At 37.6% G+C, this 17,039-nt stretch overlaps 2 protein-coding genes across 2 annotated transcripts; both read left to right on the forward strand.

The window, feature by feature from the left end:
• Positions 1-672: 672 nt before the first annotated feature.
• On the forward strand, positions 673-7,867 carry LOC311081907 (putative polypeptide N-acetylgalactosaminyltransferase 8). Its single transcript, XM_084112597.1, has 11 exons — positions 673-1,056; positions 1,530-1,746; positions 1,825-1,991; positions 2,086-2,269; positions 2,616-2,813; positions 4,396-4,510; positions 4,597-4,782; positions 4,978-5,115; positions 5,202-5,297; positions 5,405-5,569; positions 5,662-7,867. The coding sequence occupies exons 1-11, from the start codon at positions 864-866 to the stop codon at positions 5,791-5,793; spliced, it is 1,791 nt and encodes a 596-aa protein (XP_083968723.1). The 5' UTR covers positions 673-863; the 3' UTR covers positions 5,794-7,867.
• A 281-nt stretch (positions 7,868-8,148) lies between these two features.
• LOC311081905 (putative polypeptide N-acetylgalactosaminyltransferase 8) lies at positions 8,149-16,739 on the forward strand. The gene is made up of 11 exons (XM_084112595.1): positions 8,149-8,449; positions 10,210-10,426; positions 10,505-10,671; positions 10,766-10,949; positions 11,142-11,339; positions 13,412-13,526; positions 13,613-13,798; positions 13,994-14,131; positions 14,214-14,309; positions 14,452-14,616; positions 14,709-16,739. Exons 1-11 carry the CDS (start codon positions 8,257-8,259, stop codon positions 14,838-14,840), a joined length of 1,791 nt encoding a protein of 596 aa, XP_083968721.1. The 5' UTR covers positions 8,149-8,256; the 3' UTR covers positions 14,841-16,739.
• The last annotated feature ends 300 nt before the right edge of the window (positions 16,740-17,039 follow it).

Genomic DNA, 17,039 nt, shown 5'->3' on the forward strand with positions numbered 1-17,039 from the left:
ATAATTAACTGCACAATTACTAGAAATGTGTACCTTGGATATTATACAATTTGCAAACATACAAAATTTGTGGAAAAATACACCTTTTTTTCCAAGATGTTTCCAACTCTGACTTTGAACCAATTCTGTAGAATGGCCCATATATTAAATGTGCTATGCAAATAAAACTGAAAACCAGCTCACCCAGCACTTCGTTTTCAGACAAACTGCCAACACAAACTTTAGAGTTTGTTAAATAGCCTTGAGTAAATTGTAAAAGTCTTGTTTGCAGAGGCAGGGTGTTTCTTCATAAATTAATGTTAGAATACTATAAGTCATCTCTTTCTAAGTAAGTCTTTCAATGCTGCAGGTTTTGTGATTACTGAAAACTGCAACAGGTGATAATCCCTTTGGGAATACTCTCACTATGTGCCTATTGTGACTTAAAAAAAAAAATCTGACTTTGGTGAACTTTATGTGGGTGCATCTCAATTTCATTTTACATAAAATGGTTATTGGTGTAACAAGTGCTGTCTGGAATCATTTAGGCTAAATCAAAATTAATCAAAAACATTACATTTTTTAAGGTTTTACTGAATAATATGATTGAGGTTCAGAAAGTTTGGTAATGTTAATATTTTCCAAGCTGTACCCACTGTTTACCAGGATTCAATGTCCTGGTCTCCTCCTTTCACTTCCCAAGAAAATTGTGATCATGTTAGAGTGATAAACATCAAGGCAAAAAAAACACTCGGCAAACATTGGTGTCACAAAATCTAACAGTACAACATGGGAGAGTGCCCAGTGCCCACAGACTAACTGGTACGTGAAGAAGGATAACATCTTGATAGTTTACAAACTGTGATTTTGCTGTTCTGATCATCATGAGAATTAGCTGTGTGAAGAGTTTGTTTCCAGTCTTGTCTGTCGCTGTGGTGTTTCTCTATATGAGTTCTGTCAAGTGGGAAATCCAAACTCAAGAAAAGCAGCTTCACCAAGTCCAGCAGAATTTCTCGTTACACAGCGCACTTCTCCTCAACAAGCTGGACAAACTGGAGGCTCATTTATACGCTGTTGGTGAGTTACTGTAATCAAATTTGACAAAAATAATTTCTGTTCACCTGTTTCACATGTTACCCTTTAAGCGCTCTTTAAAGATCTATCTATCTGTCTGTCTGTCTGTCATAATCGTATGGGTTAGTTTACTAAAAAATTAAAATTGTCATTAATTACTCACCCTCATGTCTTCGGAACACAAATTAAGATCTTTTTAATTAAATGATTTAAAAAAAAAAAATTAAACAGTTGTTACTAGGTCACGAATATGACTGGGATATCTCTTTTTAAACATCTTTTTAGAAACATGATGGTAAACATTTTTCAAAAGTATTAAATTCGTGAGAAAAAAAAAGTACTGAGTTCACCTTTAGTTTAGTTCACTGTCATTTGAAGTAGACAATGATTTTCAAATAGATAAAACAACAGAAATCTGTTAATATGAGCTTTAAAGTTCTAACGAATTTTATTGACTTACACAAACATTTTTGCAGAAGAGAAAAGCCTCAAAGTGAGAAATGAGAAGAAACCAGTGAAGAAGCCAGCAAAGAAGCTGTTTCCAAACTCATATCTCTTCAAGCAGTGGACTGTGGAACTTTCTGAGGACGACCAGAGGAAGGCTGAAGATCTCTTTCAGAAATACGGCTATAATGCCTTCCTCAGTGACCAGATGCCTCTGGACCGGGAGCTGCCGGACACTCGAGACCACAGGTGAGTTTCAGCCGTTCATGGAAACGCTCTGACGTTTTTGATGGATTCATAAATTTTCCTTTTGTCATTGTTCTGTAGATGCATTGGCCGTGAATATCCGCACAATCTGCCCACCATCAGCGTGGTACTGATTTATCTGGATGAGGCTCTGTCTGTCATTCAAAGAGCCATTTGCAGCATCATCAACAGAACTCCAGCCCACCTGCTCAAAGAGATCATACTGGTGGACGACCACAGCAGAAATGGTTTGTTTCTCTCAAAACCTCATAAAATCCTATAGTTACAGATGCATATTATAAACAAACTGAGCTAGTCATTCTGGATGTATGTCTTCCACAGAAGAGCTGAAGACACAGCTGAACGTTTATGTAAGCTCCATCAATGAGAAGCACCCAGGCCTGGTGAAGATGGTGACCCATCCAGAGCAGAAAGGCCTGTCCCAGGCCAGAATCTCAGGCTGGGAGGCTGCCACCGGAGATGTGGTTGCTATCTTGGACGCCCACGTTGAGGTCCATGTCAAATGGTGTGAAACTTCTCAGCTGACTTCAGTATCTGGCAATAAAATCAATATTTGCTCAGCTAGATGATATTAAAACAAAATTGCATAACTGATGCAAAGCAGTGTTTTAGTATTATTTTCAAATTAGTAATTTCCTAATATTTTGAATTAGCTTTTAGTTTTAGTAGTAATTGTTATTTTTATATTTCATTGTATTTCAGCTCTAATTCAATTCCCGAAAATTATTTGAATGGCTTTAAATTTAGTTAACAATGACAACACTTGTGAACAACCACCACAGACACAGATAACTGAACACAATAACAGTGTAATAATAAAATCACATTCTCAAGTACTCTCTCACTTTTAGGGCGGAGCCTCTGCTTGCACGTATCCAGGCTGATCGCACGCTGGTCCTGAGCCCAGTGTTTGACAGAGTGAATTACTATGACTTGGAAGTGATAAACTATCCTGCCTATGCTCATGGTTTTGACTGGGCTCTCTGGTGCATGTACGTGGCTTTCCCACAGAAGTGGTACGATCAGAAAGACCCTTCACAGCCAGGAAAGTGAGTGTGTGTTGTGCAATATTGTGTTTAAGATGTGACTCCGTATTAAAGAGACCATTTGATGCATCCTCTCCTCCCGTAGTTGTAACATAGCCTTCCCTCGCGAAGGCCTAAACTTACACCTATTTTTTGTCCAGAAAGTTTATATCATTTTATTTTGATGCAATTTTTTTTGCAGCTTTTTTGTTATTTTTTATTTTATTTACCTTTAACTTACTAGATTTGATTAATAAATAATCAAGCACATTCTTTCAACTTAAAGATAGACGTGATGACATACTTGATTGTAATGTAAACTGTAATGCCAAGTTAAAGATAGAATAAATAGATAAAAAGGTTGTGTTTGATTAGACAAATTATTCTGTGATTTTAAATCAGTAGCTTTAGCTTATTTAAACTTTAAGCAACGAGGACGTAGTGTTTTGAATAGCCGAACCTATGTAGTATTATTACTACTTTACTTAATTTGTTTCATTTGGTCAAATAGACTGAAAATTCTATAACTATTTTCTTTATTTTCCCACAAGATTTAAATCTTATTTTTAATCTTATATTATCTATTTAGATGTATATTATTATTATTATTATTATTCACCTATAGGCCTATATATCATTTAAAAAGCATGTCACTGAATGCCACATAACACATTTGATTTGACTGGATAGTTGAAATATCATTATCATAGTTTCCAAGGAGCAAAAAAGCCATGTGAATAGAAATAATATTTATGAGAGTTAAATAAACAAATTATAAATTTGCCATTAAAATAATTATCTGCATTGTAAATGTGTTCAAATCAAATCCACTTCATATCTGTGTGCAGTCTGCATTGTGACTGATAAAAACACATTAGCCCCGTCATATAACCCCCCTATTAATTTTAATGGGAATTTTGTGTATGTGTGTGTGTATGCAATGCATGTGAGTGTGTTTGTTATTTTTTCCCCGCATTTCCATTCATTCCTATGGGGGGTCAAATTGACCCGTGAGGGAAGGATTTGTTACTTTTTTTATTACAACCAGATAAACTCCTCGAATCCAGTCAATTTTTGTTTGTGTGTATTCCAAGTTCAAGTGCGACAAAAGTCCTGAGGTCTTGGACCACTCTGAAGAACACTCAATTTTAAATTAATAAAATAAAATAAAATAAAAATAATTTCAGGTCAAAATAACCCGAGGAGAGGATGAGGGTTATTGTTTTCCTTTTCCTTTAGTGTGTAACCTATCTGTTACAGGCTTGAGGTGTTTGGCCAATCACAGCGCAGTGGGTCAGCTGGCCAATCAGAGCAATCTGGGCTTTTCGGAAGGAGGAGCTTTGTAGAAATCAGTGTGTCAGACAGAGTGGGAATAGAGAGATGGCAATAATGTATATTATATGAAAATGTTTGTTTTTTTGAATATTAAAGAATGTTAACTATTCTAGTACACCCAATAAACACAATAATTACCTTTTAAAGTGTCATCATATAGCCTCTTTAGGCTCTTGTTGTATGAAAGCAGTTTCACGTTGGCAGTCGTTCTGTTGAGCTGATGTTGCTATATTGTGCTCTATTAAATCCGTTCTCTCCGCCTGTTCTCCAGGAGTCCCTCTGTAATGGGAATACTTGTGGTTGATCGTCTGTTCTTCGGTGAGATTGGGACTCTGGATGGAGGGATGCAGGTGTACGGAGGAGAGAATGTTGAATTAGGAATACGGGTAAAGCACATGATCATTCTACTGAATTATATTATATTAAACACTATATATTATACTATATTCAGTGTTGATTTTTCTCGGCTCAGGTGTGGTCGTGTGGAGGAAGTATAGAGATTGTTCCCTGCTCTAAAGTTGCTCACATTGAAAGGGCGCTCAAACCCTACACGTCTGACCTTAGTGGTGTAATGAAGAGAAATGCCCTCAGGGTGGCAGAAGTTTGGATGGACGAATACAAGAAAAATGTCCACATCGCCTGGGGTGTCCCCATACAGGTAGATCTAATGAAAAGATTCAGCCACACAAATTCTGGATGTTCAAGACCAGTTCTAGGAGTCTTGATGTGTTGATTTTGTCAGGTTCGGTTTGAGACCATTAAAGTAAACCGAGAGGTGTGACTAAAGGTTTGAAATGTTAAATTGTTTTGGCTCTTCATTCGATTTATGATCTGTTCTCTCCTTTTCCCACAGAACCATGGGATAGACATCGGTGATGTTTCAGAGAGAAAGAGACTGAGAGAGAGGCTGAAATGCAAACCATTCAAATGGTATCTGGATAATGTATATACAGCGTTAAATGCTAGGAATGATTTACTAGGTTATGGAGTGGTGAGTGACATATGGTTCACTATGACTCAAGAGAATTTTATATAAGAGAGGTTTAATATAATGTCCTAATTATCTCTATCACACAGCTTATTAATGATCTGCAAACAAGTTTATGTTTGGATAAGGGGCCATCTGAGGAGAACACTCCCATTTTATATCCATGTCATTTCTTTTCCCCACAGGTATAATATCCTCTCTTCTCTTCTCTTCTCTTCTCTTCTCTTCTCTTCTCTTCTCTTCTCTGTATTTTTGAGGAATATTTGACGCACTTTAGTCTCTTCTTACACAGGTATTTTACTATACAGCAAGTGGTGAGATACTTGCTCATCCCCTGCCGACCCTTTTACACGATCGGAAGCGCTGTCTAATTGATCCCGGCTCAGGCAGGTTTCCAGAGCTGTCCTGGTGTTCAGGCACTGAAAAACAAAAACACATGTACTGGGACTTCAAACAGGTGAACAAACCCCAAATACTGAGAGGATACTGTGGTATATCACAATCTGAACATTGCATGAAAAAATTTTCTTTATCTTGTTTGATTTTCAGGGACAGGCCATACAGAACAGAGACACCAAACGCTGTCTGGAGATCGGCGCTGAGCAGAACGTAAAAAACGTTTTTATTCAGGAATGCAGAAACCAGCACTGGAAGATACAACATGTAATTCAGGATTTATGAAACTCAAGATATAATCAATTTAGATAAACGCAGCTGAAATGCTGGATCACGTTAAGAAACATCACAGAAAGTGTTATAAAATTACGTGAATGCAGCTATGAAAATTTTGAACTGAGAGAAATTAGACGCTAAAATGGCACAAAAATATCATATGGCTGATGAGAAAGTAAAAATATAATTGATATTCAGAAAGAGGATTTAAGAGAAAAATAATGATTTTCACCTTTCAAATAGAAATCGCAATAAATGACAAAATAATTTGCAAAATAATAAGTTGCACAGCCCTAAATAAAAGGCTTAGCTGCTAACTATATAAAGATAAAAATTTGTCTTATCTGTTTACCTAGTATCTGTTTACTTGCATGTCATGTGAGTTTTTTGAACATGCGAATGTGCTGTTAAATTATTGAAATATTAATTTAAATCCTCAGGGTGAGACATCATATAATTAATTTACATATAAGAAATTCAGAAATAAATTCATAAAGGTTCGGAACAACTTGAGGGTGAGTAAATGATGACAGAATTTCCATTTATGAACTATCCTGACTCGATCCGTTCTGTGCATGTCTCTGGACCAGAGTAGACTTAGCATTAGAATTAGATATTAGACATTAGCAATCGCGACCTGCGTCATACCACAGTCATGTTAAAAACATCAATGTAGTCACTCATCCATAAACATTATTAGATCCTTCGGCATGACGACAAGTTCCATAATTCCGCTTATGCGTCGTCAACCTACGCCTTTGTTATTGTAAGAGGTTAGCGACCCCTAGCGACGAAATTGTTTTTAAATAATTGTAGCTTTAAAGGGTTAGTTCACCCAAAAATGAAAATTCTGTCAGTAATTACTCACCCTCATGATGTTCCAACCGCGTAAGACCTTCGTTCATCTTCGGAACACAAATTAAGATATTTTTGATTAAATCTGAGAGTTCACTCCTCCATAGGCTGCTATGTGACCGAAACTTGCTGGCCCAGAAAAGTTATTAAAGAGATCGTTAATATAGTCCAAGTGACTCCAGTGGCTCAATCTTAAGTATATCAAGCGACGAGAATACTTTTTGTGCGCAAAAACAAACAAAAATAACGACTTTATTCCACTTTTCATTTCCTTCTCTCTGGGCCTCGTAGTGTTTTTGCGCTGCGCGTCTGTGTTGCACGTCATCACGCATCACACACATGACCGGCGTCGGCCAATAGTGAGCCTAGGTGGTGACGTGTAACACAGACGCGCTGCGCAAAAACACTACGCGAACCAACTAGAGGTCCAGAGAGAAGGAAATGAATAGTGGAATAAAGTTGTTATTTTTGTTTGTTTTTGCGCACAAAAAGTATTCTCGTCGCTTGATATACTTAAGATTGAGCCACTGGAGTCACTTGGACTATATTAACGATCTCTTTAATAACTTTTCTGGGCCAGCAAGTTTCGGTCACATAGCAGCCTATGGAGGAGTGAGACAACTCTCAGATTTAATCAAAAATATCTTAATTTGTGTTCCGAAGATGAACGAAGGTCTTACGCGGTTGGAACAACATGAGGGTGAGTAATTACTGACATAATTTTCATTTTTGGGTGAACTAACCCTTTAAGTGAACGTTCAAGCCATGTCTCCCTCTAGTTGCCAAAACCAGCCATGTATGGAGGAGAGGGGAACAATAGAGAAGCTGTTCTTGCCACAGTCATCTGGGGTGGAGCTTTACTTATGTAAAGCTTCTTTGGAACATTATATATTGTGAAAGTGCTATGCAAATAAAACTGAAAACCAGCTCAACCAGCACTTCGTTTTCAGACAAACTGCCAACAAAGACTTTAAAGTTCATTAAATAGCCTGAGTAAATTTTAAAAGTCTTGTTTGCAGAGGCAGGGTGTTTCTTCATAAATGAATGCTACAATACTATAAGTCAACTCTTTCTAAGTAAGTCTTTCAATGCTGCAGGTTTTGTGAATACTGAAAACTGCAACAGGTGATAATCTCTTTGGGAATACTCTCACTATGTGCCTATTGTGACTTAAAATAAAATATCTTTGACTTTTCCTAGTTTGGGGAACTTTATGTGGGTGCTTCTCAATAAAAACAAATTACATAAAATAGTTATTGGTGTAACAAGTGCCTTCTTTAATAATTTAGGCTAAATCAAAGTGAATCAAAAACACACGACATGAGAAAATGAAGTTAAAGGACTGTAATGTCAGACTGGTTCATTTTGCTGAATGATATCATTGAGGTTAAGACCGTTTGGTGAATATTTTTGATGTGTAACTACCAGGATTCAATGTCCTGGTCTCCTCCTTCCCATGATTACTGTGGTCATGTCAGAGTGCTTAAGGTCAGAAAAAAAAAAACACTCAGCAAACATTAGTGTCACAAAATCTAACATGGGACAGTGCCCACAGACTAACTGGTATGTGAAGAAGGAAAACATCTTGAAAACTGTAATTTTGCTTTTCTGGTCATCATGAGAATTAGCTGTGTGAAGAGTTTGTTTCCAGTCTTGTCTGTCGCTGTGGTGTTTCTCTATATGAGTTCTGTCAAGTGGGAAATCCAAACTCAAGAAAAGCAGCTTCACCAAGTCCAGCAGAATTTCTCTTTACACAGCGCACTTCTCCTCAACAAGCTGGACAAACTGGAGGCTCATTTATACGCTGTTGGTGAGTTTCTAATATGTTTTGTAATCAAATTTGACAAAAATAATTTTCTTACCTGTTATTTTATATATTACCCTTGTAAGGACCATCCATTGGCCCAACGACGGAATCCAACGGCCTGGCGAAGGTTTAAAGCGTGTATGTCTTTTCAGCGCTCCAGTGAAGTTCACTTAATTTATTGGAACTTAGTTTTAGTATTACTTTAGCTCTATGCGTAATCTGACTCCAATTTCAAATGATAATCAAATTTAGATCGTATTTCTGATTAGAAAATAATCATAAATATTGATTATGAATTAATTTAGATCTTTGATTATTCTGAGTATCCCATACTTTCAGTTATTAATTCATTATGGACCCGAATGCCGCTTAGAGATCACGTCGGCCAAATCGTGTTTCTCACGGACACAAACCAGTTAATTCTGATTTCAGTCAGAGGATGTAGGGTTTGCTAATACCCCTAAAGTCGGTTGCCTACTGCTCACTCGAACTAGAGAGTGTAGTTTAATTTAGCCACTTCCATACAACTTGCTAAACCAGTGATAGACAGAAATCAAAAGGTCTTCAGATGACGTGCCTACTGCTCCGTTCATACATGCGCCTTTAGTTTGACCTACCTTAACTAAGATTTGCGGTAGCACCAGCCTCCTTAATATATTAAAATAATGATTTCAGAATACTTCAGAATAAATCAAGATGTAACATTTATTTGTCAGGTAAAAATGTATCATGCCAATTACAGAAGTAAATGATTAAAAGCCAATTCAGAAAATACATGACATCATTTACTCAAAGATGACTCTAAAAGTAAGCAATGTTCTCCTGACAAAGACACACAGTAATGTGTCAGGATTTTCCAACAGGAAAATACTGACATGCATTACTGTGTGGGGGATGATCCTGGTAAAAGATTCCCAAAGTGTATTCTATTCCCTCGCCTTAAATACCAGATCAGAACAGAAGGGGGTTAAGCAAATGTTGTTTAGAGTTGTTTGGGCCAATCCATGTACCCCAGGGGGGTAGCACCTGGTTCAGGAGATATCATAAAGAGATATCAGCCAGAGAGGAGAAACAGGATTCTCCTGAGTTCTCAATCTTTTTCATTAAACCAATGACTGCAATGAAATTAAGACCATTTTACCAATCGCACTGTGTCCTTTAAAATGACACCAAACATGAAAAGGAAAAACAACATATTCACAAGATACACCATATGTGTTAAATAGACATTCTTAATGACTTTCAATGCCTTGAGGAGGGAGAGGGAGAGGGGGATGAGTTGAAGTCAAACAAGGGGACAATGAGATAAGTTTGGGCAGGACAAGGTTCTGTGCTCTGTCTTTGTTATCTGCTGTCCAGGGTGCATTTTATGGCGTTATTGCAGGGTGAGTTTTGTTTTAGCGGGAAAATCAGTTCTTACACCCTTTAAGCGCTCTTTAAAGTTGTCAGGAATCCAAAATTCACTCTATTTATTTTCTTATAGTTTACCCAAAAATGGAAATTCATCATTTACTCAACCTTATGTCATTCAAACCTATATGTTCTTTTTTTTTTTCTTCTATGGAGCATAAAATAAGATATTTCTGTCTGCCTGTCTGTCTGTCTTAATATATATGCAATGCATCATGCAAAAGTTTTCCATCGGCAATGCAATTAAGTGCTTAAGTGCAGAAATCTGTTAATATGAGCCTTAAGGTTTCAACTTTGCTGGTTTACCAGAGTAAAACCGAATTTAAAACGAATTTACACAAACTTTTTTGCAGAAGAGAAAAGCCTCAAAGTAAGAAATGAGAAGAAACCAGTGAAGAAGCCAACAAAGAAGCTGTTTCCAAACTCATATCTCTTCAAGCAGTGGACTGTGGAACTTTCTGAGGACGACCAGAGGAAGGCTGAAGATCTCTTTCAGAAATACGGCTATAATGCCTTCCTCAGTGACCAGATGCCTCTGGACCGGGAGCTGCCGGACACTCGAGACCACAGGTGAGTTTCAGCCGTTCATGGAAACACTCTGACGTTCTTGATGGATTCATCAATTTTCCTTTTGTCATTGTTCTGTAGATGCATTGGCCGTGAATATCCGCACAATCTGCCCACCATCAGCGTGGTACTGATTTATCTGGATGAGGCTCTGTCTGTCATTCAAAGAGCCATTTGCAGCATCATCAACAGAACTCCAGCCCACCTGCTCAAAGAGATCATACTGGTGGACGACCACAGCAGAAATGGTTTGTTTCTCTCAAAACCTCATCAAATCCTATAGTTACAGATGCATATTATAAACAAACTGAGCTAGTCATTCTGGATGTATGTCTTCCACAGAAGAGCTGAAGACACAGCTGAATGTTTATGTCAGCTCCATCAATGAGAAGCACCCAGGCCTGGTGAAGATGGTGACCCATCCAGAGCAGAAAGGCCTGTCCCAGGCCAGAATCTCAGGCTGGGAGGCTGCCACCGGAGATGTGGTTGCCATCTTGGACGCCCACATTGAGGTCCATGTCAAATGGTGTGTAATTTTAGTAATCTTGTTATGTTTACATTTTATTGTATTTCAGCTTTATTTCAATTAACGAAAATTATTTGAATAGCTTTACTTTTAGTTAACAATGACAACACTTGTGAACAACCACCACAGACACATGAACATTATAACAGTGTAATAATGAAATCACATTCTCAAGTACTCTCTCACTTTTAGGGCGGAGCCTCTGCTTGCACGTATCCAGGCTGATCGCACGCTGGTCCTGAGCCCAGTGTTTGACAAAGTGAATTACTATGACTTGGAAGTGATAAACTATCCTGCCTCTGCTCATGGTTTTGACTGGGCTCTCTGGTGCACGTACGTGGCTTTCCCACAGAAGTGGTACGATCAAAAAGACCCTTCACAGCCAGGAAAGTGAGTCTAATATTGTGTTTAAGATGTGACTCCGTATTAAAGAGGCTATTTTATGCTTTTTTCCTTTCCCTTTAGTGTGTAATGCATCTGTTAGTGCATGTATAAGATCTGGAAATTTTCCACAAAGGGTATTTATTCTATCTAACAGAAAACACTGCTCCAGACCTGCCCAAAATGCATCGATCGAAGTCCAGATACAACTTCTGTAAACGTCTGTCACAATTGACTTTCATACCTTTCATGGCACAGCTCTAAATAGAGTGGTGCAGGTATAACCCGGAAGACTAATTCACGACTGGTTCCTTCGAGATTTTCTTAAGGGTTTTTATAATGGGGTTTGTGTAATTTGCGTTGTAGAACAAAACGTCAAAGTATCGTCAACTTATATTTACCACAGGCCTTATTTTACTCATAAATTGAAAAACCCCATTACAAAACCCCTTAGGAAAATCTTGAGGGAATCAGCTGCGAATTAGTCTTCCGGGCTCTGACGTCATACCTGCACCACTCTATAAGCAGTGGTGGAAAGAGTACTGAAAAAACATACTCAAGTAAAAGTACCATTACATTCCAAAAAATGTAGTGCGAGTAGAGTAAAAAGTACTTGTCCAAAAAACTACTTGAGTAAGAGTAAAAAAGTAGCTTATTTAAAAGTACACATGAGTTGTGAGTACTGAGCTGCAGATTCTACCCCCTTATAATAAACACTGTGCACTACAATTAATAAAGTAAAAAAAAACATTGTACATACTGTAATTCACATAATGTTTTGGTATTTGTCAGAAAGATTTTTTTAAATGCATCAAATCAGTACACTCATCACCATTTAAATCATATTGTTTGAAAAAAACAAAAAAAACATTTAAAATTAGGCGTAAGGCCACTGAGCCTGAGCATGCTTGTTGCACATAAAATATCAATGTTCATAACTGTGCAAAGAATTAAAAAACTTTAGAAACTCATACGATAGTTCAGCATCACACACCATGAGATGGTTTAAACAGAGAGATTAAAAAATACCCAATTTTTCTCCAAAACAGTACCAGTTTTTGTGTTCTGATAAAGAAATGAGAATCACTAATATTATCAGTTTACCTGCACTGAATTATTATAGCACTGAAAAAGGCTAAGATAGTGAGCTAACAATTACACTGTAATTCCATGCCATATATGTTACAATTTAAATGTAAATGCACATTGATCTAGAAGGGTTGCATCATCCCTTACGTTTTACACAGCTACATTTACTCAAATTGTAATGCTGATAATATAATTTGTACGGAAAATTGTGCATTAAATCGGGAAGTATATCCAGGAAAACTTTTACAAAAAAACACACAAACAACTTCATGTCTCTTTGTAGTCTCGGCGAAGCTGTTTTATCAGCAGCATCCACAACAATTGGATTGTATTTAATTTGCTTTATTTGGCTTAATTTGATTTGATGACATTCACGAGACCGATACTCGATCCAATCACGTTGATGGATAAAAATAAAATTTTAAAACAAGCATGTAACGAATAACGACCACAAACAGAAGGAAAATAGCGGAGTTAAAGTACCGATACATCACTTAAAATGTACTCAGTAAAAGTAAAATTACAAAAATTTTAAACTACTCAAAAAAGAAAAAAACTACTTAATTACAGTAATGTGAGTATTTATAATTCGTTACTTCACACCACTGTCTATAAGGTATATAAAGAAAAAAGGTGAGACACGATTGTGGTGTGGGGCATTACATATGTGACACGCTCGGCCAATCACAGTGCATTGGGTTAGCCGGCCAATCAGAGAACTCTGGGCTTTTCGGAAGGAGGAGCTTTGTAGATATCAGAGCTAGTCTGTTAGACAAAGAATAGATTGAATATGTGAAAAATCACAATTTTTGAACATTAAAGCATGATAACTATACTAGTACACCCAATAAACAAAGTAACCTTTTAAAATAGCATCACATGGCCTCTAAGTTTAAGTTGTATGAAAGCTGTTTCACACTGGCAATTGTTCTGTTGAGCTGATGTTGCTATATTGTGCTCTATTAAATCCGTTCTCTCCGCCTGTTCTCCAGGAGTCCCTCTGTAATGGGAATACTTGTGGTTGATCGTCTGTTCTTCGGTGAGATTGGGACTCTGGATGGAGGGATGCAGGTGTACGGAGGAGAGAATGTTGAATTAGGAATACGGGTAAAGCACATGATCATTCTACTGAATTATATTAAATTAAACTCTATATTTTATACTATATTCAGTGTTGATTTTTCTCGGCTCAGGTGTGGTCGTGTGGAGGAAGTATAGAGATTGTTCCCTGCTCTAAAGTTGCTCACATTGAAAGGGCGCACAAACCCTACATGTCTGACCTTAGTGGTGTAATGAAGAGAAATGCCCTCAGGGTGGCAGAAGTTTGGATGGACGAATACAAGAAAAATGTCCACATCGCCTGGGGTGTCCCCATACAGGTAGATCTAATGAAAAGATTCAGCCACACAAATTCTGGATGTTCAAGACCAGTTCTAGGAGTCTTGATGTGTTGATTTAGTCAGGTTCGGTTTGAGACCATTAAAGTAAACCGAGAGGTGTGACTAAAGGTTTGAAATGTTAAATTGTTTTGGCTCTTCATTAGATTTATGATCTGTTCTCTCCTTTTCCCACAGAACCATGGGGTAGACATCGGTGATGTTTCAGAGAGAAAGAGACTGAGAGAGAGGCTGAAATGCAAACCATTCAAATGGTATCTGGAAAATGTCTATACAGCGTTAAATCCTAGGAATGATTTACTAGGTTATGGAGTGGTGAGTGACATATGGTTCACTATGAAGAGAATTTTATATAAGAGAAGTTTAATATAATGTCCTAATTATCTCTATCACACAGCTTATTAATGATCTGCAAACAAGTTTATGTTTGGATAAGGGGCCATCTGAGGAGAACACTCCCATTTTATTTCCATGTCATTTCTTTTCCCCACAGGTATAATATCTTCTCTTCTCTTCTCTTCTCTTCTCTTCTCTTCTCTTCTCTTCTCTTCTCTTCTCTTCTCTTCTCTTCTCTTCTCTTCTCTTCTCTGTATTTTTGAGGAATATTTGACGCACTTTAGTCTCTTCTTACACAGGTATTTTACTATACAGCAAGTGGTGAGATCCTTGCTGATCCCCTGCCGACCCTTTTACACGATCGGAAGTGCTGTCTAATTGATCCCGGCTCAGGCAGGTTTCCAGAGCTGTCCTGGTGTTCAAACACTGAAAAACAAAAACACATGTACTGGGACTTCAAACAGGTGAACAAACCCCAAATACTGAGAGGATACTGTGGTATATCACAATCTGAACATTACATGAAAGATTTTTCTTCATCTTGTTTGATTTTCAGGGACAGGCCATACAGAACAGAGACACCAAACGCTGTCTGGAGATCGGCGCTGAGCAGAATGTAAAAAACGTTTTTATTCAGGAATGCAGAAACCAGCACTGGAAGATACAACATGTAATTCAGGATTTATGAAACTCAAGATATAATCAATTTAGATAAACGCAGCTGAAATGCTGGATCACGTTGAGAAACATCACAGAAAGTGTTATAAAATAACGTGAATGCAGCTATGAAACATTTGAACTGAAATGAAATTAGATGCTAAAATGGCACAAAAATATCATATGGCTGATGAGAAAGTAAAAATATAATTGATACTCGGAAAGAGGATTTAATAGAAAAATAATGTTTTTCACCGTTCAAATAGAAATCACAATTAATGACAAAATAATTTGCAAAATAATAAGTCGCACAGCCCTAAATAAAACGCTTAACTGTATAAAGATAAAAATTTGTTTACCTATTATCTGTTTACTTGCATGTCATGTGAGATTTGTTAACATTCGAATGTGCTGTTAAATTATTGAAATATTAATTTAAATCCTCAGGGTGACACATCATATAATTATGACCGCCGCTAGCGTAGCTAGCGAAAGCGGTCATATAGGGATTGTCAAAGTTTTTTTTTTTTTTTTTTTCGTCATCTACTGAATTTTTCGTCAACGATACCAGGGACACCGAAACACCGGGGAACATGAAATTTGGTGGGCATGTAGCCCCACTAGACTTTTACGGAAAAATTTCGTTTGGTCCCCGGGGGCCACTCCCCCCCCGCGCTGGGCCCCCCCAAACCCAAAAAATGCAGTTTTTCCTAAATAACTACCTGAACCGTGGCACCGAGGATGAAGAAATTTGTATGGTATGTTGCTCTTAAGGGCCCACATCAACCTAGCCCATAATCACTCATTTGTGATTTGCGCCCCTCCCATAAAAAATGAAAATGCAATATTTTTCTGCTTTAATCGCCCCTATCTTCAGTTGAGATGTTCAGAACTGCACCATATTTCATGTGTATGATTAACTTGACATCCTCTGGGGGTATGCTAAGTTTCGTAGAATTTCATCCATGGGGGGGTATAAAATAAATTCATTTATGTGCACATTTAGTGACTGTACACTCATCGGCCTGTAGATGGTGGTGTTGAGCGAAGGGTTGCTGGTTTAGGATGATACCGTCACTAAGGTTGCCAACTGTCCCGAATTAGGCGGGACGTCCCGCATTTTTGGCCTAATTTATTTGTCCCTTGCGTGACCTCCCGTGTCCCGTTTTTTGACAAGCTGATAAACCACTGACTGATACAACAGCAACAGCAGCAGTGCTGACCACGACACATGAGAATGATCACCGACACCTGTCATCATTCAGTCACAGCTTTTTTTAATCACTGTTTTGAGACAAATCATTGTTTGATTTGCGAACATCCTCTGCCGTCTGGTCGCTTCCGCTTCAAGCCGGACTCGTCTCGCGCTAACGGTAATTTCCTTTCACTGTCCACGTTTTGATTTCGGCTAATCAATTTTGGCGAATGCAAACAACGTGATTATTGTTCATGAGTCTAACATCCAGCCACGCAAGAAAACATGTAATCTACCTGAGGGAATAATATGCTCAAAAAACATTTCTGATTATTATTAATGTTTTAAAGCTTTTAGAAAGTACATAGAAAGCTTTTGTAACATTATCTTAACTGTCACTTTTGATTAATGTAATGCATCCTTGCTGAATAAAAGTAGGCAATTACTTTCTTTATTTTTTTTCCCCAAAAAATAATCTTACTAACCCCAAACTTTTGAACTGTAAGCCTAGTGTATAATGTTAAAAAAGCTTTCTATTTTAGATAAATGCTGTTATTTTGAACTATGGTTTGTTTGTAATGTGACTTTTTTCATGTATGACATTAAAATTATTTTTAGAATTAAATACATAAATAGGTTAAGCAATACAAATGTGTTTATGTCTGATAACCTTTTAAACACAAACTTAACTGCAGACACTGAAATGACGTACACTGTGTGATACAGTACAAATATTTTGAGTGTCCCTCATTTTCCTATAAATAACCACGATTGTCCCGCATTTTCCTTTTCTGAAGTTGGCAACCCTAACTGTCACACACACACATGCAGGAATACAAACAAACGCAAGCATGCACACACACTGACATCCACAAGCACAGACACACACCCATACACACACACACATACAAATCCACATGCACAGACACACACAAAAACACACACGCACACGCGCACACACATGTACGCACGCATACATACACGCACAGACACACACAGACACACACATACACAAACACACACACATACACACAC

The sequence above is a fragment of the Abramis brama genome (genome assembly GCF_963993115.1).
Source record: "Abramis brama genome assembly, chromosome: 4".
NCBI lineage: Eukaryota > Metazoa > Chordata > Actinopteri > Cypriniformes > Leuciscidae > Abramis > Abramis brama.